The sequence below is a fragment of the Haliotis cracherodii genome, unplaced genomic scaffold (assembly GCF_022045235.1).
Source record: "Haliotis cracherodii isolate W230 unplaced genomic scaffold, xgHalCrac1.p SCAF_6, whole genome shotgun sequence".
Taxonomy (NCBI): domain Eukaryota; kingdom Metazoa; phylum Mollusca; class Gastropoda; order Lepetellida; family Haliotidae; genus Haliotis; species Haliotis cracherodii.
The window spans coordinates 51,546,538-51,572,861 of record NW_027266319.1 but is presented as its reverse complement, the minus strand read 5'-3'; the positions used below and the strand labels follow the sequence as shown (position 1 = coordinate 51,572,861).

Genomic DNA, 26,324 nt, shown 5'->3' with positions numbered 1-26,324 from the left:
GCAATCGCACATGCAAAATCCATCCCCTCAATAAAACACACTTCCACCCAATCATTCATGCAAAACTCATCCTCTCACATGCCAATCCAATCAGACAAAACGTACCCTCACACACATACACACTTACATCCAATCACACATGCAAAACACACACTCTCGCACGCGCACGCACACACACACATACACACATGCACGCACGCACGCACGCACAAGCAAGCAAACTGGATGAGTAATCTATGAGAAGATTCTCCTCCAGAAGGCAGCCACTCTCCTCAGTGCCTTCCTCAGAAGATGAACCTCTCGGTCCTCCACGAAGCTGTCGTCGTCCTCGTCCTCATAGACCCAGTAGTCACTGTCGTCGTCGCTAGGGGCAGGGTAATTATCGACGTAGGTGATGGTGACTGGGGCAGGGAGCGTCTCGCCGTGGTCAGGGCGGGCCCAGAACGGGGTGAAAACACTCAGAGGATTGGGAGAGGGGGTCGGGGACGCAGCCTGGGGACGCTACATCAGTGATGGGGGAGGGAGGGAGAAAGGAGGGTCATTGGGCGAGGTTTTTAGGAGGTTTTCAAAGACAAATTGCAAGAGAAAGTCAGAGTGCAATGCCCCTGGTTACACATGCTATGAGACAAGCTGATAGACTGTTAGAAAGAAATCTTATTGTGTAAATGGTAGAGGTGTACCCTGGGACTCATTTTCAACACACCATAACGGTGGAAATATAATATAATGTCACTAGTATGCGTACGAGGACATCGATACAAGGACAAAAGAAGCAAGCTATTCGGTCGAATCTGAAGAACAGGTAGATAAGATACATACACAGTCGGATTCCTCATCCAGCGACGGCCATAAACTCGCAGCAGGAGTGACATGATACCGGATCATATCTTCCCGTGCTGAAAATCACCAAAACAACACATTTTAAATGCACTCTACATACATGGCGTGTACAATGGAAGCAAAACTATTTGGTGGGGGCGTCTGATGGATAGCGAGTCGAGCAGATTCCGATAATATAGACCCTATGGTTTATAGAGACCTTTTGGGGACACGTTAGGGCCACGAGAATGCGTTCAAGGAAATAAAACGGACATTTAATCGTTATGTTGATACACAGTGCATCTTTCAGTAATAGGCCGCACTTTGAAAGAGAAGTTTACAAATATAAATGTATCAAAGTCAAGTCTCATACATATGAAAGAAACATCTGTAGTAATTTAACAACATTGTCCGTCATATGTAATTACCAACAGCTCTCATTTCAGTCGAGTAAAAGACATTGACAAGATACAGATTTCTGAAGTTTCACAAATTGCAAATGGCGGCCAGAGTCATCCCCACCGATCCTGCTGGTGAACAACGTCCAATTTCAGTGTAAATCTACATATTAACACTTTAAAATACAATAACTGTCTTCTTAAATACCTTGAATATGCAGCCTTGTAAACATCTTGTTAGTAGAAGTCCTCGAAACCATGTTGTAGTCAACGAAATGCAGAGCGATAGCAAGCAAGAGCGATAGTGAATCTGTTAAAAACAGAGGGGGCCGTTGGCAACGACAACGGTTACTATGTTATGGAGACGAAGTCAGAACGAGGCGTCATCGTCCATTTCTGGCAACGTCAAACAGCCAGGTGTAGCTGCATGCCATGGGGCCAAACACTTGGCGACTTTTAGGTTTCAAACCTTTGCCTATATACTCAAACGCCGGATATATGGTAGTTCACTACCAATTCGTGCCTGTTAGCTGTTGAAAAGAAACTATTCACTCTCTAAAGCCGTGTTAAGTTTTGTACCAATAAGAAAAGTTTAGGATTCGTTTTCAGTTGGAAAGATCTGTGCCTTCCGATTCTTTTTTTTCGCTATTTCATAGACGTTTATATAAGAAACAGACGTTGCAGTCTATACACTTGCAGTCCCGATTATAATGGCCAATTATACTTCGTTATTAACAGTATTTACATGATGCTGAAATATAGAGGATAAGATTTCTGGACGGGGCCTTTTGGTTAAAGCGTTCGCTCGTCACGCCAAAGACCCGGGCTCGATTCCCCATACTAGTAGTACAGTGTGTGAAGGCCATTTCTGGTGTCCCCCGCCATTGAAATATTGCTAAAACCGGCGTAAAACCATACTCACTCACTTGGAGTCATGGACGTGCATATGCATGGGGATATTGGGATTTTCGTGTCTAAACATTCAAGGGGAGACTAGACCTGGTCAAATTGGCAGTCCTAGTCGGTTGGGTTCAAGTTTTTCAAACATAACTTTGTTTGCTTGATGGAATTGTATGTAGTCTATGTCTATCTAAGAGTTCATGAGTACCCTAATTGTCCCAGTCTCATACAAGGCACTAATTACTACGTCTATACCTGGACTGAAAATAAGCGCTTGTCGAGGAGCACAGGACCTCTTTCAGTCTTAAAATATATCTAAATATCTAAAGACGGTAGCGGTAAAACAGTCACAAACAGCGAAGGGAGACTACTCTCGATCATTCACGTTTTCGTGAAACTTATAGTAAGTGAAGTGATCGTAAAATAACCAGTGTTCTGACATCAACTTCGTAGCTAGGGCAACTTCGGGTTTGCCATCACAGACTTCTAGTAGAATACTCTTGGCTAGAAGACAGCAACACAGCGGGATAGGGCAAATGACCCCCTTAATTTCTTCATTTGTTAATTAGTTTACCATGTATAACAACTTCAAGATATCTTAAGACCAGACTCGGTTCAGCCGCCTCTCCTGCTGTGTTGCTGTCATCTTGTCGTTATAAGATCCAAGGAAGGAAGGAAAACAGACTCTTGTGTATACCATTCATTAATATTTATTTAGATATTATCAAGAAATAGAATGGCAAGTGCCAAAAGAAAGTATCTGAATCGGGGCCAAAAAGGAAGAACAGTCCTCTTGTTAGAAGACAAATACACTTGGAAATGTCAGCCAAAGGGTATGCCAAAACATACTAGATCGAAAGAGTGAGTCCACAAATAAGCCAAAAGGATGTAGCCAAAATAGACCAAAAGGGAGAACAGTTTATTAGACGAGCACCAAAAAACATCCTCTCACTCAAAATCATTTAAACCCGAACATGCACGCAAAACACATCTACATCACCCATACACACTCACACTAAATCACACATGCAAAACACACCCTCTCACATGCATACACAATCACGCATACAAAACACACCCTCTCACATGCAGAATACAATTACACATGCAAAACACACCCTCTCACATGCAGAATACAATTACACATGCAAAACACACCCTCTCACATGTACACACAATCACACATGCAAAACACACCCTCTCACATGCAGAATACAATTACACATGCAAAACACACCCTCTCACATGCAGAATACAATTTATTACACATGCAAAACAAACCCTCTCACATGCACACACAATCACACATGCAAAACAAACCCTCTCACATGCACACACAATCACACATGCAAAACACACACTCTCACATGCACACACAATTACACATGCAAAACAAACCCTCTCACATGCACACACAATCACACATGCAAAACCTATCCTCTCACATGCACACACAATTACACATGCAAAACACACCCTCTCACATGCACACACAATCACACATGCAAAACACGCCCTCTCATGTGCACACACAATCACACAATCATGCAAAAAACACATCTCGCATACACCACCATGCAATCACACATGCAAAATCCACCATACTAAAACACACTTCCACCCAATCACTCATGCAAAACTCATCCTCTCACACGCACACCAAATCAGACAAAACGCACCCTCACACACATACACACTTACATCCAATCACACATGCTAAACACGCCCTCTCGCACGCGCGCGCACACACTTACACACATACATATACACATGCAAGCACACACACAAGCACACTGGATGAGAAATCTACGAGAAGATTCTCCTCCAGAAGGCAGCCACTCTCCTCAGTGCCTTCCTCAGAGGATGAACCTCTCGGTCCTCCACGAAGCTGTCGTCGTCCTCATCCTCATAGACCCAGTAGTCACTGTCGTCGTCACTAGGGGCAGGGTAATAATCGACGTAGGTGATGGTGACTGGGGCAGGGAGCGTCTCGCCGTGGTCAGGGCGGGCCCAGAACGGGGTGAAAACACTCAGAGGATTGGGAGAGGGGGTCGGGGACGCAGCCTGGGGACGCTACATCAGTGATGGGGGAGGGAGGGAGAAAGGAGGGTCATTGGGCGAGGTTTTATGGAGGTTTTCAAAGACAAATTGCAAGAGAAAGTCAGAGTGCAATGCCCCTGGTTACACATGCTATGAGACAAGCTGATAGACTGTTAGAAAGAAATCTTATTGTGTAAATGGTAGAGGTGTACCCTGGGACTCATTTTCAACACACCATAACGGTGGAAATATAATATAATGTCACTAGTATGCGTACGAGGACATCGATACAAGGACAAAAGAAGCAAGCTATTCGGTCGAATCTGAAGAACAGGTAGATAAGATACATACACAGTCGGATTCCTCATCCAGCGACGGCCATAAACTCGCAGCAGGAGTGACATGATACCGGATCATATCTTCCCGTGCTGAAAATCACCAAAACAACACATTTTAAATGCACTCTACATACATGGCGTGTACAATGGAAGCAAAACTATTTGGTGGGGGCGTCTGATGGATAGCGAGTCGAGCAGATTCCGATAATATAGACCCTATGGTTTATAGAGACCTTTTGGGGACACGTTAGGGCCACGAGAATGCGTTCAAGGAAATAAAACGGACATTTAATCGTTATGTTGATACACAGTGCATCTTTAAGTAATAGGCCGCACTTTGAAAGAGAAGTTTACAAATATAAATGTATCAAAGTCAAGTCTCATACATATGAAAGAAACATCTGTAGTAATTTAACAACATTGTCCGTCATATGTAATTACCAACAGCTCTCATTTCAGTCGAGTAAAAGACATTGACAAGATACAGATTTCTGAAGTTTCACAAATTGCAAATGGCGGCCAGAGTCATCCCCACCGATCCTGCTGGTGAACAACGTCCAATTTCAGTGTAAATCTACATATTAACACTTTAAAATACAATAACTGTCTTCTTAAATACCTTGAATATGCAGCCTTGTAAACATCTTGTTAGTAGAAGTCCTCGAAACCATGTTGTAGTCAACGAAATGCAGAGCGATAGCAAGCAAGAGCGATAGTGAATCTGTTAAAAACAGAGGGGGCCGTTGGCAACGACAACGGTTACTATGTTATGGAGACGAAGTCAGAACGAGGCGTCATCGTCCATTTCCGGCAACGTCAAACAGCCAGGTGTAGCTGCATGCCATGGGGCCAAACACTTGGCGACTTTTAGGTTTCAAACCTTTGCCTATATACTCAAACGCCGGATATATGGTAGTTCACTACCAATTCGTGCCTGTTAGCTGTTGAAAAGAAACTATTCACTCTCTAAAGCCGTGTTAAGTTTTGTACCAATAAGAAAAGTTTAGGATTCGTTTTCAGTTGGAAAGATCTGTGCCTTCCGATTCTTTTTTTTCGCTATTTCATAGACGTTTATATAAAAAACAGACGTTGCAGTCTATACACTTGCAGTCCCGATTATAATGGCCAATTATACTTCGTTATTAACGGTATTTACATGATGCTGAAATATAGAGGATAAGATTTCTGGACGGGGCCTTTTGTTGTGATAAAGACGGGAAGAAAGTCCTGAACTGTCGGCGCAGAAGCAAACGTCTAAATAAAAGGAAGCAGATGATCCTGGTCAGACGGCCGTTGTCATGGTTTCCGTCGGTGATAGAATGAAGGCCAGGTTGTGTTTGTTTTGACCCCGAGTATCAACTGGCTAACTGGTGAACGTATCTTATTTCTGGCAAAGACAATTCATCCGACCTGGGAACGGTCTACTGGTGTGTAGCTCGTGATGTACGTTTAAGGTTGCCGGTAGCTGCACTAATTGCTGCTGGAAGACAAGCTGCGCAGTTCGTCTACTAGGTTCTACTCCAGCCAATCAGAACCAGTTGCGACTGTGCCTATTGGTAGGGAGTCTTCAATGCAGATCGAGAGATATCTGCAGGCTGTGCTTGGATGATATTGTGGAAGATTTTTATGTCTTTGCAATGTACATCCATCCAGTTATTAAAACTGGCCATGTTTTTCTATAGTTAGTACTGTCTTTTTCAACATGATGACTTATGTTTGATGTGACCACAGATATTTTCAAGTAGATGACATTTGGCGCGGAACTGGGGGTGGTGTGTTTAGCTTCCTGTACTTGGAAAAGGAGCTGGCTGAGCAAGTCATGGCCAGACTGTGCACACACGTACAGGTAATAGCTGTTGAATGCTTAATTATTATTTTTTAAATATAACGTTATTATAGAAGTCTGTGGGAAAACATTTGGTTGTGTGTAACCACAAAACTCGCACTAATAAGCCGACAGGAGTGGCCTCCCCTTGCTCATTGGTCCAGAAGAAGCTGGATAAGGGACCAGTCCATCCATTCCCCACAAATACACAGGAGATATAAGCTTATTAACTTGCCTGTGGCATTACTTTGTTTTTTGTATACATGATTCGTTTATGAATTTAACGCCGCCTCTACATGCTATTTCCAGCTGTATTACCGCTCATCCAAATGCCAAGGCAGGGTCCCGGCTGTTTAACGAGACTGCCAAGCCCCACTCCCCTGAATCCCGAAAACCATCTAATTTCTCACTCTGAGTCTCATTGCTCAACCCTGTATCCCGAATACCAACTACTTAACACAAATCTCAAAAGCATTGACACAAGGGTGTGGCTTGAGGTTTACTTGCTAAAAAAATATCTAAAAAAAACTATATATATATATATAAAGGAAATATTTACGTGCACCATTATTTTTTATTTAAATGTTAAATCTGCGTACCAAATGCGATTTTATTCGGGTCCCGCGTACCACACTGCTGAATCCCTAATACCCTCTAAAGGGACCCCTGAATCCCGCGTACCAAAAGGGATTTAATTTATTAGGTTGTTCCGTCCAATATACAGCTACACGCTGTAAATCTCCCAGGTCGACATGGAAGTAACGTGTCCCTTCTGTTCCCACTCAATGTTCAAGATGAACATACATGATGAATAAAACGTGAAAAGTCCATTATTTGTGCCTCCCTGCCGCGACATGGGGGAAGTGTTGCTATTAGGAGCGAACGATACTCACTCATCCACTTATTGACTTTGGAGTCACGGGGGGCGGTTGGGTAGCCTAGTGGTTAAAGCGTTCGCTCGTCACGCCAAAGACCCGGGCTCGATTCCCCATACTAGTAGTACAGTGTGTGAAGGCCATTTCTGGTGTCCCCCGCCATTGAAATATTGCTAAAACCGGCGTAAAACCATACTCACTCACTTGGGAGTCATGGACGTGCATATGCATGGGGATATTGGGATTTTCGTGTCTAAACATTCAAGGGGAGACTAGACCTGGTCAAATTGGCAGTCCTAGTCGGTTGGGTTCAAGTTTTTCAAACATAACTTTGTTTGCTTGATGGAATTGTATGTAGTCTATGTCTATCTAAGAGTTCATGAGTACCCTAATTGTCCCAGTCTCATACAAGGCACTAATTACTACGTCTATACCTGGACTGAAAATAAGCGCTTGTCGAGGAGCACAGGACCTCTTTCAGTCTTAAAATATATCTAAATATCTAAAGACGGTAGCGGTAAAACAGTCACAAACAGCGAAGGGAGACTACTCTCGATCATTCACGTTTTCGTGAAACTTATAGTAAGTGAAGTGATCGTAAAATAACCAGTGTTCTGACATCAACTTCGTAGCTAGGGCAACTTCGGGTTTGCCATCACAGACTTCTAGTAGAATACTCTTGGCTAGAAGACAGCAACACAGCGGGATAGGGCAAATGACCCCCTTAATTTCTTCATTTGTTAATTAGTTTACCATGTATAACAACTTCAAGATATCTTAAGACCAGACTCGGTTCAGCCGCCTCTCCTGCTGTGTTGCTGTCATCTTGTCGTTATAAGATCCAAGGAAGGAAGGAAAACAGACTCTTGTGTATACCATTCATTAATATTTATTTAGATATTATCAAGAAATAGAATGGCAAGTGCCAAAAGAAAGTATCTGAATCGGGGCCAAAAAGGAAGAACAGTCCTCTTGTTAGAAGACAAATAAAGTTGGAAATGTCAGCCAAAGGGTATGCCAAAACATACTAGATCGAAAGAGTGAGTCCACAAATAAGCCAAAAGGGTGTAGCCAAAATAGACCAAAAGGGAGAACAGTTTATTAGACGAGCACCAAAAAACATCCTCTCACTCAAAATCATTTAAACCCGAACATGCACGCAAAACACATCTACATCACCCATACACACTCACACTAAATCACACATGCAAAACACACCCTCTCACATGCATACACAATCACGCATACAAAACACACCCTCTCACATGCAGAATACAATTACACATGCAAAACACACCCTCTCACATGCAGAATACAATTACACATGCAAAACACACCCTCTCACATGTACACACAATCACACATGCAAAACACACCCTCTCACATGCAGAATACAATTACACATGCAAAACACACCCTCTCACATGCAGAATACAATTTATTACACATGCAAAACAAACCCTCTCACATGCACACACAATTACACATGCAAAACAAACCCTCTCACATGCACACACAATCACACATGCAAAACACACACTCTCACATGCACACACAATTACACATGCAAAACAAACCCTCTCACATGCACACACAATCACACATGCAAAACCTATCCTCTCACATGCACACACAATTACACATGCAAAACACACCCTCTCACATGCACACACAATCACACATGCAAAACACGCCCTCTCATGTGCACACACAATCACACAATCATGCAAAACACATCTCGCATACACCACCATGCAATCACACATGCAAAATCCACCATACTAAAACACACTTCCACCCAATCACTCATGCAAAACTCATCCTCTCACACGCACACCAAATCAGACAAAACGCACCCTCACACACATACACACTTACATCCAATCACACATGCAAAACACGCCCTCTCGCACGCGAGCGCACACACTTACACACATACATATACACATGCAAGCACACACACAAGCACACTGGATGAGAAATCTACGAGAAGATTCTCCTCCAGAAGGCAGCCACTCTCCTCAGTGTCTTCCTCAGAGGATGAACCTCTCGGTCCTCCACGAAGCTGTCGTCGTCCTCATCCTCATAGACCCAGTAGTCACTGTCGTCGTCACTAGGGACAGGGTAATAATCGACGTATGTGATGGTGACTGGGGCAGGGAGCGTCTCGCCGTGGTCAGGGCGGGCCCAGAACGGGGTGAAAACACTCAGAGGATTGGGAGAGGGAGTCGGGGACGCAGCCTGGGGACGCTACATCAGTGATGGGGGAGGGAGGGAGAAAGGAGGGTCATTGGGCGAGGTTTTAAGGAGGTTTTCAAAGACAAATTGCAAGAGAAAGTCAGAGTGCAATGCCCCTGGTTACACATGCTATGAGACGGTAGCCCACGAGAAACAAGTTGATAGACTGTTATTGTGTAAATGGGAGAGGGGTACCCTGGGACTCATTTTCAGCACACCATAACGGTGGAAATATGATAACATGTCACTGGTATGCGTAAGAGGACATCGATACAAGGACAAAAGAAGCAAGCTATTCGGTCGAATCTGAAGAACAGGTAGATAAAATACATACACAGTCGGATTTCTCATCCAGCGACGGCCATAAACTCGCAGCAGGAGTGACATGATACCGGATCATATCTTCCCGTGCTGAAAATCACCAAAACAACACATTTAAATGCACTTTACATATACATGACGTGAACAATGGAGGCAAAATGATTTGGGGGCCGTCTGAAGGATAGCGAGTCAATCAGATTCCGATAATAAACACCCTTGGGTTAATAGAAACCTTTTGGGGACACGTATAGGCCACGAATGCGTTCAAGGAAATAAAACGGACATTTAATCGTTGTGTTGATACACAGTGCATCTTTAAGTAATAGCCCGCACGTTTGAAAGAGAAGTTTACAAATATAAATGTACCAAAGTTAAGTCTTATATATATGAAAAAAACATCTGTAGCAATTTAACAACATCGTCCGTCAGATGTAAATACCAACAGCTCTCATTTCAGTCGCAGAAATGACATTGACAAGATACAGATTTCTGAATTTTCACAAATTGCAAATGGCGGCCAGTCATCCTCACTGATCCTGCTGGTGAACAACGTCCAATTTCAGTGTAAATCTACATATTAACACTTTAAAATACAATAACTGTCTTCTTAAATACCTTGAATATGCAGCCTTGTAAACATCTTGTTAGTAGAAGTCCTCGAAACCATGTTGTAGTCAACGAAATGCAGAGCGATAGCAAGCAAGAGCGATATTGAATCTGTTAAAAACAGAGGGGGCCGTTGGCAACGACAACGGTTACTATGTTATGGAGACGAAGTCAGAACGAGGCGTCATCGTCCATTTCCGGCAACGTCAAACAGCCAGGAGTAGCTGCATGCCATGGGGCCAAACACTTGGCGACTTTTAGGTTTCAAACCTTTGCCTATATACTCAAACGTCGGATATATGGTAGTTCACTACCAAGTCGTGCCTGTTAGCTGTTGAAAAGAAACTATTCACTCTCTAAAGCCGTGTTAAGTTTTGTACCAATAAGAAATGTTTAGGTTTCGTTTTCAGTTGGAAAGATCTGTGCCTTCCGATTCCTTTTTTTTCGCTATTTCATAGATGTTTATATAAGAAACAGACGTTGCAGTCTATACACTTGCAGTCCCGATTATAATGGCCAATTATACTTCGTTATTAACGGTATTTACATGATGCTGAAATATAGAGGATAAGATTTCTGGACGGGGCCTTTTGTTGTGATAAAGACGGGAAGAAAGTCCTGAACTGTCGGCGCAGAAGCAAACGTCTAAATAAAAGGAAGCAGATGATCCTGGTCAGACGGCCGTTGTCATGGTTTCCGTCGGTGATAGAATGAAGGCCAGGTTGTGTTTGTTTTGACCCCGAGTATCAACTGGCTAACTGGTGAACGTATCTTATTTCTGGCAAAGACAATTCATCCGACCTGGGAACGGTCTACTGGTGTGTAGCTCGTGATGTACGTTTAAGGTTGCCGGTAGCTGCACTAATTGCTGCTGGAAGACAAGCTGCACAGTTCGTCTACTAGGTTCTACTCCAGCCAATCAGAACCAGTTGCGACTGTGCCTATTGGTAGGGAGTCTTCAATGCAGATCGAGAGATATCTGCAGGCTGTGCTTGGATGATATTGTGGAAGATTTTTATGTCTTTGCAATGTACATCCATCCAGTTATTAAAACTGGCCATGTTTTTCTATATTTAGTACTGTCTTTTTCAACATGATGACTTATGTTTGATGTGACCACAGATATTTTCAAGTAGGTGACATTTGGCGCGGAACTGGGGGTGGTGTGTTTAGCTTCCTGTACTTGGAAAAGGAGCTGGCTGAGCAAGTCATGGCCAGACTGTGCACACACGTACAGGTAATAGCTGTTGAATGCTTAATTATTATTTTTTAAATATAACGTTATTATAGAAGTCTGTGGGAAAACATTTGGTTGTGTGTAACCACAAAACTCGCACTAATAAGCCGACAGGAGTGGCCTCCCCTTGCTCATTGGTCCAGAAGAAGCTGGATAAGGGACCAGTCCATCCATTCCCCACAAATACACAGGAGATATAAGCTTATTAACTTGCCTGTGGCATTACTTTGTTTTTTGTATACATGATTCGTTTATGAATTTAACGCCGCCTCTACATGCTATTTCCAGCTGTATTACCGCTCATCCAAATGCCAAGGCAGGGTCCCGGCTGTTTAACGAGACTGCCAAGCCCCACTCCCCTGAATCCCGAAAACCATCTAATTTCTCACTCTGAGTCTCATTGCTCAACCCTGTATCCCGAATACCAACTACTTAACACAAATCTCAAAAGCATTGACACAAGGGTGTGGCTTGAGGTTTACTTGCTAAAAAAATATCTAAAAAAAACTATATATATATATATAAAGGAAATATTTACGTGCACCATTATTTTTTATTTAAATGTTAAATCTGCGTACCAAATGCGATTTTATTCGGGTCCCGCGTACCACACTGCTGAATCCCTAATACCCTCTAAAGGGACCCCTGAATCCCGCGTACCAAAAGGGATTTAATTTATTAGGTTGTTCCGTCCAATATACAGCTACACGCTGTAAATCTCCCAGGTCGACATGGAAGTAACGTGTCCCTTCTGTTCCCACTCAATGTTCAAGATGAACATACATGATGAATAAAACGTGAAAAGTCCATTATTTGTGCCTCCCTGCCGCGACATGGGGGAAGTGTTGCTATTAGGAGCGAACGATACTCACTCATCCACTTATTGACTTTGGAGTCACGGGGGGCGGTTGGGTAGCCTAGTGGTTAAAGCGTTCGCTCGTCACGCCAAAGACCCGGGCTCGATTCCCCATACTAGTAGTACAGTGTGTGAAGGCCATTTCTGGTGTCCCCCGCCATTGAAATATTGCTAAAACCGGCGTAAAACCATACTCACTCACTTGGGAGTCATGGACGTGCATATGCATGGGGATATTGGGATTTTCGTGTCTAAACATTCAAGGGGAGACTAGACCTGGTCAAATTGGCAGTCCTAGTCGGTTGGGTTCAAGTTTTTCAAACATAACTTTGTTTGCTTGATGGAATTGTATGTAGTCTATGTCTATCTAAGAGTTCATGAGTACCCTAATTGTCCCAGTCTCATACAAGGCACTAATTACTACGTCTATACCTGGACTGAAAATAAGCGCTTGTCGAGGAGCACAGGACCTCTTTCAGTCTTAAAATATATCTAAATATCTAAAGACGGTAGCGGTAAAACAGTCACAAACAGCGAAGGGAGACTACTCTCGATCATTCACGTTTTCGTGAAACTTATAGTAAGTGAAGTGATCGTAAAATAACCAGTGTTCTGACATCAACTTCGTAGCTAGGGCAACTTCGGGTTTGCCATCACAGACTTCTAGTAGAATACTCTTGGCTAGAAGACAGCAACACAGCGGGATAGGGCAAATGACCCCCTTAATTTCTTCATTTGTTAATTAGTTTACCATGTATAACAACTTCAAGATATCTTAAGACCAGACTCGGTTCAGCCGCCTCTCCTGCTGTGTTGCTGTCATCTTGTCGTTATAAGATCCAAGGAAGGAAGGAAAACAGACTCTTGTGTATACCATTCATTAATATTTATTTAGATATTATCAAGAAATAGAATGGCAAGTGCCAAAAGAAAGTATCTGAATCGGGGCCAAAAAGGAAGAACAGTCCTCTTGTTAGAAGACAAATAAAGTTGGAAATGTCAGCCAAAGGGTATGCCAAAACATACTAGATCGAAAGAGTGAGTCCACAAATAAGCCAAAAGGATGTAGCCAAAATAGACCAAAAGGGAGAACAGTTTATTAGACGAGCACCAAAAAACATCCTCTCACTCAAAATCATTTAAACCCGAACATGCACGCAAAACACATCTACATCACCCATACACACTCACACTAAATCACACATGCAAAACACACCCTCTCACATGCATACACAATCACGCATACAAAACACACCCTCTCACATGCAGAATACAATTACACATGCAAAACACACCCTCTCACATGCAGAATACAATTACACATGCAAAACACACCCTCTCACATGTACACACAATCACACATGCAAAACACACCCTCTCACATGCAGAATACAATTACACATGCAAAACACACCCTCTCACATGCAGAATACAATTTATTACACATGCAAAACAAACCCTCTCACATGCACACACAATTACACATGCAAAACACACACTCTCACATGCACACACAATTATACATGCAAAACAAACCCTCTCACATGCACACACAATCACACATGCAAAACCTATCCTCTCACATGCACACACAATTACACATGCAAAACACACCCTCTCACATGCACACACAATCACACATGCAAAACACGCCCTCTCATGTGCACACACAATCACACAATCATGCAAAACACATCTCGCATACACCACCATGCAATCACACATGCAAAATCCACCATACTAAAACACACTTCCACCCAATCACTCATGCAAAACTCATCCTCTCACACGCACACCAAATCAGACAAAACGCACCCTCACACACATACACACTTACATCCAATCACACATGCAAAACACGCCCTCTCGCACGCGAGCGCACACACTTACACACATACATATACACATGCAAGCACACACACAAGCACACTGGATGAGAAATCTACGAGAAGATTCTCCTCCAGAAGGCAGCCACTCTCCTCAGTGTCTTCCTCAGAGGATGAACCTCTCGGTCCTCCACGAAGCTGTCGTCGTCCTCATCCTCATAGACCCAGTAGTCACTGTCGTCGTCACTAGGGGCAGGGTAATAATCGACGTATGTGATGGTGACTGGGGCAGGGAGCGTCTCGCCGTGGTCAGGGCGGGCCCAGAACGGGGTGAAAACACTCAGAGGATTGGGAGAGGGAGTCGGGGACGCAGCCTGGGGACGCTACATCAGTGATGGGGGAGGGAGGGAGAAAGGAAGGTCATTGGGCGAGGTTTTAAGGAGGTTTTCAAAGACAAATTGCAAGAGAAAGTCAGAGTGCAATGCCCCTGGTTACACATGCTATGAGACGGTAGCCCACGAGAAACAAGTTGATAGACTGTTATTGTGTAAATGGGAGAGGGGTACCCTGGGACTCATTTTCAGCACACCATAACGGTGGAAATATGATAACATGTCACTGGTATGCGTAAGAGGACATCGATACAAGGACAAAAGAAGCAAGCTATTCGGTCGAATCTGAAGAACAGGTAGATAAAATACATACACAGTCGGATTTCTCATCCAGCGACGGCCATAAACTCGCAGCAGGAGTGACATGATACCGGATCATATCTTCCCGTGCTGAAAATCACCAAAACAACACATTTAAATGCACTTTACATATACATGACGTGAACAATGGAGGCAAAATGATTTGGGGGCCGTCTGAAGGATAGCGAGTCAATCAGATTCTGATAATAAACACCCTTGGGTTAATAGAAACCTTTTGGGGACACGTATAGGCCACGAATGCGTTCAAGGAAATAAAACGGACATTTAATCGTTGTGTTGATACACAGTGCATCTTTAAGTAATAGCCCGCACGTTTGAAAGAGAAGTTTACAAATATAAATGTACCAAAGTTAAGTCTTATATATATGAAAAAAACATCTGTAGCAATTTAACAACATCGTCCGTCAGATGTAAATACCAACAGCTCTCATTTCAGTCGCAGAAATGACATTGACAAGATACAGATTTCTGAATTTTCACAAATTGCAAATGGCGGCCAGTCATCCTCACCGATCCTGCTGGTGAACAACGTCCAATTTCAGTGTAAATCTACATATTAACACTTTAAAATACAATAACTGTCTTCTTAAATACCTTGAATATGCAGCCTTGTAAACATCTTGTTAGTAGAAGTCCTCGAAACCATGTTGTAGTCAACGAAATGCAGAGCGATAGCAAGCAAGAGCGATAGTGAATCTGTTAAAAACAGAAGGGGACGTTGGCAACGACAATGGTTACTATGTTATGGAGACGAAGTCAGAACGAGGCGTCATCGTCCATTTCCGGCAACGTCAAACAGCCAGGTGTAGCTGCATGCCATGGGGCCAAACACTTGGCGACTTTTAGGTTTCAAACCTTTGCCTATATACTCAAACGTCGGATATATGGTAGTTCACTACCAAGTCGTGCCTGTTAGCTGTTGAAAAGAAACTATTCACTCTCTAAAGCCGTGTTAAGTTTTGTACCAATAAGAAAAGTTTAGGATTCGTTTTCAGTTGGAAAGATCTGTGCCTTCCGATTCCTTTTTTTTCGCTATTTCATAGATGTTTATATAAGAAACAGACGTTGCAGTCTATACACTTGCAGTCCCGATTATAATGGCCAATTATACTTCGTTATTAACGGTATTTACATGATGCTGAAATATAGAGGATAAGATTTCTGGACGGGGCCTTTTGTTGTGATAAAGACGGGAAGAAAGTCCTGAACTGTCGGCGCAGAAGCAAACGTCTAAATAAAAGGAAGCAGATGATCCTGGTCAGACGGCCGTTGTCATGGTTTCCGTCGGTGATAGAATGAAGGCCAGGTTGTGTTTGTTTTGACCCCGAGTATCAACTGGCTAACTGGTGAACGTATCTTATTTCTGGCAAAGACAATTCATCCGACCTGGGAACGGTCTACTGGTGTGTAGCTCGTGATGTACGTTTAAGGTTGCCGGTAGCTGCACTAATTGCTGCTGGAAGACAAGCTGCGCAGTTCGTCTACTAGGTTCTACTCCAGCCAATCAGAACCAGTTGCGACTGTGCCTATTGGTAGGGAGTCTTCAATGCAGATCGAGAGATATCTGCAGGCTGTGCTTGGATGATATTGTGGAAGATTTTTATGTCTTTGCAATGTACATCCATCCAGTTATTAAAACTGGCCATGTTTTTCTATATTTAGTACTGTCTTTTTCAACATGATGACTTATGTTTGATGTGACCACAGATATTTTCAAGTAGGTGACATTTGGCGCGGAACTGGGGGTGGTGTGTTTAGCTTCCTGTACTTGGAAAAGGAGCTGGCTAAGCAAGTCATGGCCAGACTGTGCACACACGTACAGGTAATAACTGTTGAATGCTTAATTATTATTTTTTAAATATAACTTTATTATAGAAGTCTGTGGGAAAACATTTGGTTGTGTGTAACCACAAAACTCTCACTAATAAGCCGACAGGAGTGGTCTCCCCTTGCTCATTGGTCCAGAAGAAGCTGGATATGGGACCGGTCCATCCATTCCCCACAAATACACATGAGATATAAGCTTATTAACTTGCCTGTAGCATTACTTTGTTTTTTGTATACATGATTCGTTTATGAATTTAACGCCGCCTCTACATGCTATTTCCAGCTGTATTACCGCTCATCCAAATGCCAAGGCAGGGTCCCGGCTGTTTAACGAGACTGCCAAGCCCCACTCCCCTGAATCCCGAAAACCATCTAATTTCTCACTCTGAGTCTCATTGCTCAACCCTGTATCCCGAATACCAACTACTTAACACAAATCTCAAAAGCATTGACACAAGGGTGTGGCTTGAGGTTTACTTGCTAAAAAAATATCTAAAAAAAACTATATATATATATATAAAGGAAATATTTACGTGCACCATTATTTTTTATTTAAATGTTAAATCTGCGTACCAAATGCGATTTTATTCGGGTCCCGCGTACCACACTGCTGAATCCCTAATACCCTCTAAAGGGACCCCTGAATCCCGCGTACCAAAAGGGATTTAATTTATTAGGTTGTTCCGTCCAATATACAGCTACACGCTGTAAATCTCCCAGGTCGACATGGAAGTAACGTGTCCCTTCTGTTCCCACTCAATGTTCAAGATGAACATACATGATGAATAAAACGTGAAAAGTCCATTATTTGTGCCTCCCTGCCGCGACATGGGGGAAGTGTTGCTATTAGGAGCGAACGATACTCACTCATCCACTTATTGACTTTGGAGTCACGGGGGGCGGTTGGGTAGCCTAGTGGTTAAAGCGTTCGCTCGTCACGCCAAAGACCCGGGCTCGATTCCCCATACTAGTAGTACAGTGTGTGAAGGCCATTTCTGGTGTCCCCCGCCATTGAAATATTGCTAAAACCGGCGTAAAACCATACTCACTCACTTGGGAGTCATGGACGTGCATATGCATGGGGATATTGGGATTTTCGTGTCTAAACATTCAAGGGGAGACTAGACCTGGTCAAATTGGCAGTCCTAGTCGGTTGGGTTCAAGTTTTTCAAACATAACTTTGTTTGCTTGATGGAATTGTATGTAGTCTATGTCTATCTAAGAGTTCATGAGTACCCTAATTGTCCCAGTCTCATACAAGGCACTAATTACTACGTCTATACCTGGACTGAAAATAAGCGCTTGTCGAGGAGCACAGGACCTCTTTCAGTCTTAAAATATATCTAAATATCTAAAGACGGTAGCGGTAAAACAGTCACAAACAGCGAAGGGAGACTACTCTCGATCATTCACGTTTTCGTGAAACTTATAGTAAGTGAAGTGATCGTAAAATAACCAGTGTTCTGACATCAACTTCGTAGCTAGGGCAACTTCGGGTTTGCCATCACAGACTTCTAGTAGAATACTCTTGGCTAGAAGACAGCAACACAGCGGGATAGGGCAAATGACCCCCTTAATTTCTTCATTTGTTAATTAGTTTACCATGTATAACAACTTCAAGATATCTTAAGACCAGACTCGGTTCAGCCGCCTCTCCTGCTGTGTTGCTGTCATCTTGTCGTTATAAGATCCAAGGAAGGAAGGAAAACAGACTCTTGTGTATACCATTCATTAATATTTATTTAGATATTATCAAGAAATAGAATGGCAAGTGCCAAAAGAAAGTATCTGAATCGGGGCCAAAAAGGAAGAACAGTCCTCTTGTTAGAAGACAAATAAAGTTGGAAATGTCAGCCAAAGGGTATGCCAAAACATACTAGATCGAAAGAGTGAGTCCAAAAATAAGCCAAAAGGATGTAGCCAAAATAGACCAAAAGGGAGAACAGTTTATTAGACGAGCACCAAAAAACATCCTCTCACTCAAAATCATTTAAACCCGAACATGCACGCAAAACACATCTACATCACCCATACACACTCACACTAAATCACACATGCAAAACACACCCTCTCACATGCATACACAATCACGCATACAAAACACACCCTCTCACATGCAGAATACAATTACACATGCAAAACACACCCTCTCACATGCAGAATACAATTACACATGCAAAACACACCCTCTCACATGTACACACAATCACACATGCAAAACACACCCTCTCACATGCAGAATACAATTACACATGCAAAACACACCCTCTCACATGCAGAATACAATTTATTACACATGCAAAACAAACCCTCTCACATGCACACACAATTACACATGCAAAACAAACCCTCTCACATGCACACACAATCACACATGCAAAACACACACTCTCACATGCACACACAATTACACATGCAAAACAAACCCTCTCACATGCACACACAATCACACATGCAAAACCTATCCTCTCACATGCACACACAATTACACATGCAAAACACACCCTCTCACATGCACACACAATCACACATGCAAAACACGCCCTCTCATGTGCACACACAATCACACAATCATGCAAAACACATCTCGCATACACCACCATGCAATCACACATGCAAAATCCACCATACTAAAACACACTTCCACCCAATCACTCATGCAAAACTCATCCTCTCACACGCACACCAAATCAGACAAAACGCACCCTCACACACATACACACTTACATCCAATCACACATGCAAAACACGCCCTCTCGCACGCGAGCGCACACACTTACACACATACATATACACATGCAAGCACACACACAAGCACACTGGATGAGAAATCTACGAGAAGATTCTCCTCCAGAAGGCAGCCACTCTCCTCAGTGTCTTCCTCAGAGGATGAACCTCTCGGTCCTCCACGAAGCTGTCGTCGTCCTCATCCTCATAGACCCAGTAGTCACTGTCGTCGTCACTAGGGGCAGGGTAATAATCGACGTATGTGATGGTGACTGGGGCAGGGAGCGTCTCGCCGTGGTCAGGGCGGGCCCAGAACGGGGTGAAAACACTCAGAGGATTGGGAGAGGGAGTCGGGGACGCAGCCTGGGGACGCTACATCAGTGATGGGGGAGGGAGGGAGAAAGGAAGGTCATTGGGCGAGGTTTTAAGGAGGTTTTCAAAGACAAATTGCAAGAGAAAGTCAGAGTGCAATGCCCCTGGTTACACATGCTATGAGACGGTAGCCCACGAGAAACAAGTTGATAGACTGTTATTGTGTAAATGGGAGAGGGGTACCCTGGGACTCATTTTCAGCACACCATAACGGTGGAAATATGATAACATGTCACTGGTATGCGTAAGAGGACATCGATACAAGGACAAAAGAAGCAAGCTATTCGGTCGAATCTGAAGAACAGGTAGATAAAATACATACACAGTCGGATTTCTCATCCAGCGACGGCCATAAACTCGCAGCAGGAGTGACATGATACCGGATCATATCTTCCCGTGCTGAAAATCACCAAAACAACACATTTAAATGCACTTTACATATACATGACGTGAACAATGGAGGCAAAATGATTTGGGGGCCGTCTGAAGGATAGCGAGTCAATCAGATTCTGATAATAAACACCCTTGGGTTAATAGAAACCTTTTGGGGACACGTATAGGCCACGAATGCGTTCAAGGAAATAAAACGGACATTTAATCGTTGTGTTGATACACAGTGCATCTTTAAGTAATAGCCCGCACGTTTGAAAGAGAAGTTTACAAATATAAATGTACCAAAGTTAAGTCTTATATATATGAAAAAAACATCTGTAGCAATTTAACAACATCGTCCGTCAGATGTAAATACCAACAGCTCTCATTTCAGTCGCAGAAATGACATTGACAAGATACAGATTTCTGAAGTTTCACAAATTGCAAATGGCGGCCAGTCATCCTCACCGATCCTGCTGGTGAACAACGTCCAATTTCAGTGTAAATCTACATATTAACACTTTAAAATACAATAACTGTCTTCTTAAATACCTTGAATATGCAGCCTTGTAAACATCTTGTTAGTAGAAGTCCTCGAAACCATGTTGTAGTCAACGAAATGCAGAGCGATAGCAAGCAAGAGCGATAGTGAATCTGTTAAAAACAGAAGGGGACGTTGGCAACGACAATGGTTACTATGTTATGGAGACGAAGTCAGAACGAGGCGTCATCGTCCATTTCCGGCAACGTCAAACAGCCAGGTGTAGCTGCATGCCATGGGGCCAAACACTTGGCGACTTTTAGGTTTCAAACCTTTGCCTATATACTCAAACGTCGGATATATGGTAGTTCACTACCAAGTCGTGCCTGTTAGCTGTTGAAAAGAAACTATTCACTCTCTAAAGCCGTGTTAAGTTTTGTACCAATAAGAAAAGTTTAGGATTCGTTTTCAGTTGGAAAGATCTGTGCCTTCCGATTCCTTTTTTTTCGCTATTTCATAGATGTTTATATAAGAAACAGACGTTGCAGTCTATACACTTGCAGTCCCGATTATAATGGCCAATTATACTTCGTTATTAACGGTATTTACATGATGCTGAAATATAGAGGATAAGATTTCTGGACGGGGCCTTTTGTTGTGATAAAGACGGGAAGAAAGTCCTGAACTGTCGGCGCAGAAGCAAACGTCTAAATAAAAGGAAGCAGATGATCCTGGTCAGACGGCCGTTGTCATGGTTTCCGTCGGTGATAGAATGAAGGCCAGGTTGTGTTTGTTTTGACCCCGAGTATCAACTGGCTAACTGGTGAACGTATCTTATTTCTGGCAAAGACAATTCATCCGACCTGGGAACGGTCTACTGGTGTGTAGCTCGTGATGTACGTTTAAGGTTGCCGGTAGCTGCACTAATTGCTGCTGGAAGACAAGCTGCGCAGTTCGTCTACTAGGTTCTACTCCAGCCAATCAGAACCAGTTGCGACTGTGCCTATTGGTAGGGAGTCTTCAATGCAGATCGAGAGATATCTGCAGGCTGTGCTTGGATGATATTGTGGAAGATTTTTATGTCTTTGCAATGTACATCCATCCAGTTATTAAAACTGGCCATGTTTTTCTATATTTAGTACTGTCTTTTTCAACATGATGACTTATGTTTGATGTGACCACAGATATTTTCAAGTAGGTGACATTTGGCGCGGAACTGGGGGTGGTGTGTTTAGCTTCCTGTACTTGGAAAAGGAGCTGGCTAAGCAAGTCATGGCCAGACTGTGCACACACGTACAGGTAATAACTGTTGAATGCTTAATTATTATTTTTTAAATATAACTTTATTATAGAAGTCTGTGGGAAAACATTTGGTTGTGTGTAACCACAAAACTCTCACTAATAAGCCGACAGGAGTGGTCTCCCCTTGCTCATTGGTCCAGAAGAAGCTGGATATGGGACCGGTCCATCCATTCCCCACAAATACACATGAGATATAAGCTTATTAACTTGCCTGTAGCATTACTTTGTTTTTTGTATACATGATTCGTTTATGAATTTAACGCCGCCTCTACATGCTATTTCCAGCTGTATTACCGCTCATCCAAATGCCAAGGCAGGGTCCCGGCTGTTTAACGAGAGTGCCAAGCCCCACTCCCCTGAATCCCGAAAACCATCTAATTTCTCACTCTGAGTCTCATTGCTCAACCCTGTATCCCGAATACCAACTACTTAACACAAATCTCAAAAGCATTGACACAAGGGTGTGGCTTGAGGTTTACTTGCTAAAAAAATATCTAAAAAAAACTATATATATATATATATAAAGGAAATATTTACGTGCACCATTATTTTTTATTTAAATGTTAAATCTGCGTACCAAATGCGATTTTATTCGGGTCCCGCGTACCACACTGCTGAATCCCTAATACCCTCTAAAGGGACCCCTGAATCCCGCGTACCAAAAGGGATTTAATTTATTAGGTTGTTCCGTCCAATATACAGCTACACGCTGTAAATCTCCCAGGTCGACATGGAAGTAACGTGTCCCTTCTGTTCCCACTCAATGTTCAAGATGAACATACATGATGAATAAAACGTGAAAAGTCCATTATTTGTGCCTCCCTGCCGCGACATGGGGGAAGTGTTGCTATTAGGAGCGAACGATACTCACTCATCCACTTATTGACTTTGGAGTCACGGGGGGCGGTTGGGTAGCCTAGTGGTTAAAGCGTTCGCTCGTCACGCCAAAGACCCGGGCTCGATTCCCCATACTAGTAGTACAGTGTGTGAAGGCCATTTCTGGTGTCCCCCGCCATTGAAATATTGCTAAAACCGGCGTAAAACCATACTCACTCACTTGGAGTCATGGACGTGCATATGCATGGGGATATTGGGATTTTCGTGTCTAAACATTCAAGGGGAGACTAGACCTGGTCAAATTGGCAGTCCTAGTCGGTTGGGTTCAAGTTTTTCAAACATAACTTTGTTTGCTTGATGGAATTGTATGTAGTCTATGTCTATCTAAGAGTTCATGAGTACCCTAATTGTCCCAGTCTCATACAAGGCACTAATTACTACGTCTATACCTGGACTGAAAATAAGCGCTTGTCGAGGAGCACAGGACCTCTTTCAGTCTTAAAATATATCTAAATATCTAAAGACGGTAGCGGTAAAACAGTCACAAACAGCGAAGGGAGACTACTCTCGATCATTCACGTTTTCGTGAAACTTATAGTAAGTGAAGTGATCGTAAAATAACCAGTGTTCTGACATCAACTTCGTAGCTAGGGCAACTTCGGGTTTGCCATCACAGACTTCTAGTAGAATACTCTTGGCTAGAAGACAGCAACACAGCGGGATAGGGCAAATGACCCCCTTAATTTCTTCATTTGTTAATTAGTTTACCATGTATAACAACTTCAAGATATCTTAAGACCAGACTCGGTTCAGCCGCCTCTCCTGCTGTGTTGCTGTCATCTTGTCGTTATAAGATCCAAGGAAGGAAGGAAAACAGACTCTTGTGTATACCATTCATTAATATTTATTTAGATATTATCAAGAAATAGAATGGCAAGTGCCAAAAGAAAGTATCTGAATCGGGGCCAAAAAGGAAGAACAGTCCTCTTGTTAGAAGACAAATAAAGTTGGAAATGTCAGCCAAAGGGTATGCCAAAACATACTAGATCGAAAGAGTGAGTCCACAAATAAGCCAAAAGGATGTAGCCAAAATAGACCAAAAGGGAGAACAGTTTATTAGACGAGCACCAAAAAACATCCTCTCACTCAAAATCATTTAAACCCGAACATGCACGCAAAACACATCTACATCACCCATACACACTCACACTAAATCACACATGCAAAACACACCCTCTCACATGCATACACAATCACGCATACAAAACACACCCTCTCACATGCAGAATACAATTACACATGCAAAACACACCCTCTCACATGCAGAATACAATTACACATGCAAAACACACCCTCTCACATGTACACACAATCACACATGCAAAACACACCCTCTCACATGCAGAATACAATTACACATGCAAAACACACCCTCTCACATGCAGAATACAATTTATTACACATGCAAAACAAACCCTCTCACATGCACACACAATTACACATGCAAAACAAACCCTCTCACATGCACACACAATCACACATGCAAAACACACACTCTCACATGCACACACAATTACACATGCAAAACAAACCCTCTCACATGCACACACAATCACACATGCAAAACCTATCCTCTCACATGCACACACAATTACACATGCAAAACACACCCTCTCACATGCACACACAATCACACATGCAAAACACGCCCTCTCATGTGCACACACAATCACACAATCATGCAAAACACATCTCGCATACACCACCATGCAATCACACATGCAAAATCCACCATACTAAAACACACTTCCACCCAATCACTCATGCAAAACTCATCCTCTCACACGCACACCAAATCAGACAAAACGCACCCTCACACACATACACACTTACATCCAATCACACATGCAAAACACGCCCTCTCGCACGCGAGCGCACACACTTACACACATACATATACACATGCAAGCACACACACAAGCACACTGGATGAGAAATCTACGAGAAGATTCTCCTCCAGAAGGCAGCCACTCTCCTCAGTGTCTTCCTCAGAGGATGAACCTCTCGGTCCTCCACGAAGCTGTCGTCGTCCTCATCCTCATAGACCCAGTAGTCACTGTCGTCGTCACTAGGGACAGGGTAATAATCGACGTATGTGATGGTGACTGGGGCAGGGAGCGTCTCGCCGTGGTCAGGGCGGGCCCAGAACGGGGTGAAAACACTCAGAGGATTGGGAGAGGGAGTCGGGGACGCAGCCTGGGGACGCTACATCAGTGATGGGGGAGGGAGGGAGAAAGGAGGGTCATTGGGCGAGGTTTTAAGGAGGTTTTCAAAGACAAATTGCAAGAGAAAGTCAGAGTGCAATGCCCCTGGTTACACATGCTATGAGACGGTAGCCCACGAGAAACAAGTTGATAGACTGTTATTGTGTAAATGGGAGAGGGGTACCCTGGGACTCATTTTCAGCACACCATAACGGTGGAAATATGATAACATGTCACTGGTATGCGTAAGAGGACATCGATACAAGGACAAAAGAAGCAAGCTATTCGGTCGAATCTGAAGAACAGGTAGATAAAATACATACACAGTCGGATTTCTCATCCAGCGACGGCCATAAACTCGCAGCAGGAGTGACATGATACCGGATCATATCTTCCCGTGCTGAAAATCACCAAAACAACACATTTAAATGCACTTTACATATACATGACGTGAACAATGGAGGCAAAATGATTTGGGGGCCGTCTGAAGGATAGCGAGTCAATCAGATTCCGATAATAAACACCCTTGGGTTAATAGAAACCTTTTGGGGACACGTATAGGCCACGAATGCGTTCAAGGAAATAAAACGGACATTTAATCGTTGTGTTGATACACAGTGCATCTTTAAGTAATAGCCCGCACGTTTGAAAGAGAAGTTTACAAATATAAATGTACCAAAGTTAAGTCTTATATATATGAAAAAAACATCTGTAGCAATTTAACAACATCGTCCGTCAGATGTAAATACCAACAGCTCTCATTTCAGTCGCAGAAATGACATTGACAAGATACAGATTTCTGAATTTTCACAAATTGCAAATGGCGGCCAGTCATCCTCACTGATCCTGCTGGTGAACAACGTCCAATTTCAGTGTAAATCTACATATTAACACTTTAAAATACAATAACTGTCTTCTTAAATACCTTGAATATGCAGCCTTGTAAACATCTTGTTAGTAGAAGTCCTCGAAACCATGTTGTAGTCAACGAAATGCAGAGCGATAGCAAGCAAGAGCGATATTGAATCTGTTAAAAACAGAGGGGGCCGTTGGCAACGACAACGGTTACTATGTTATGGAGACGAAGTCAGAACGAGGCGTCATCGTCCATTTCCGGCAACGTCAAACAGCCAGGTGTAGCTGCATGCCA

The 26,324-nt window shown here is 43.0% G+C and overlaps 1 protein-coding gene across 1 annotated transcript in view; it reads right to left on the bottom strand.

The window, feature by feature from the left end:
* Positions 1 to 234: 234 nt before the first annotated feature.
* LOC139446486 (uncharacterized) overlaps positions 235 to 26,324 on the bottom strand; it is a 54,487-nt gene continuing 28,397 nt past the window's right edge. The window contains exons 8-13 of the mRNA XM_071227795.1: positions 24,942 to 25,175; positions 19,685 to 19,918; positions 14,429 to 14,662; positions 9,212 to 9,445; positions 3,957 to 4,190; positions 235 to 501 (exon numbers count right to left, since the gene is read on the bottom strand). Coding sequence (XP_071083896.1) covers positions 235 to 501; positions 3,957 to 4,190; positions 9,212 to 9,445; positions 14,429 to 14,662; positions 19,685 to 19,918; positions 24,942 to 25,175 — 1,437 coding nt within the window. The remainder of the gene's footprint in view (positions 502 to 3,956; positions 4,191 to 9,211; positions 9,446 to 14,428; positions 14,663 to 19,684; positions 19,919 to 24,941; positions 25,176 to 26,324) is intronic.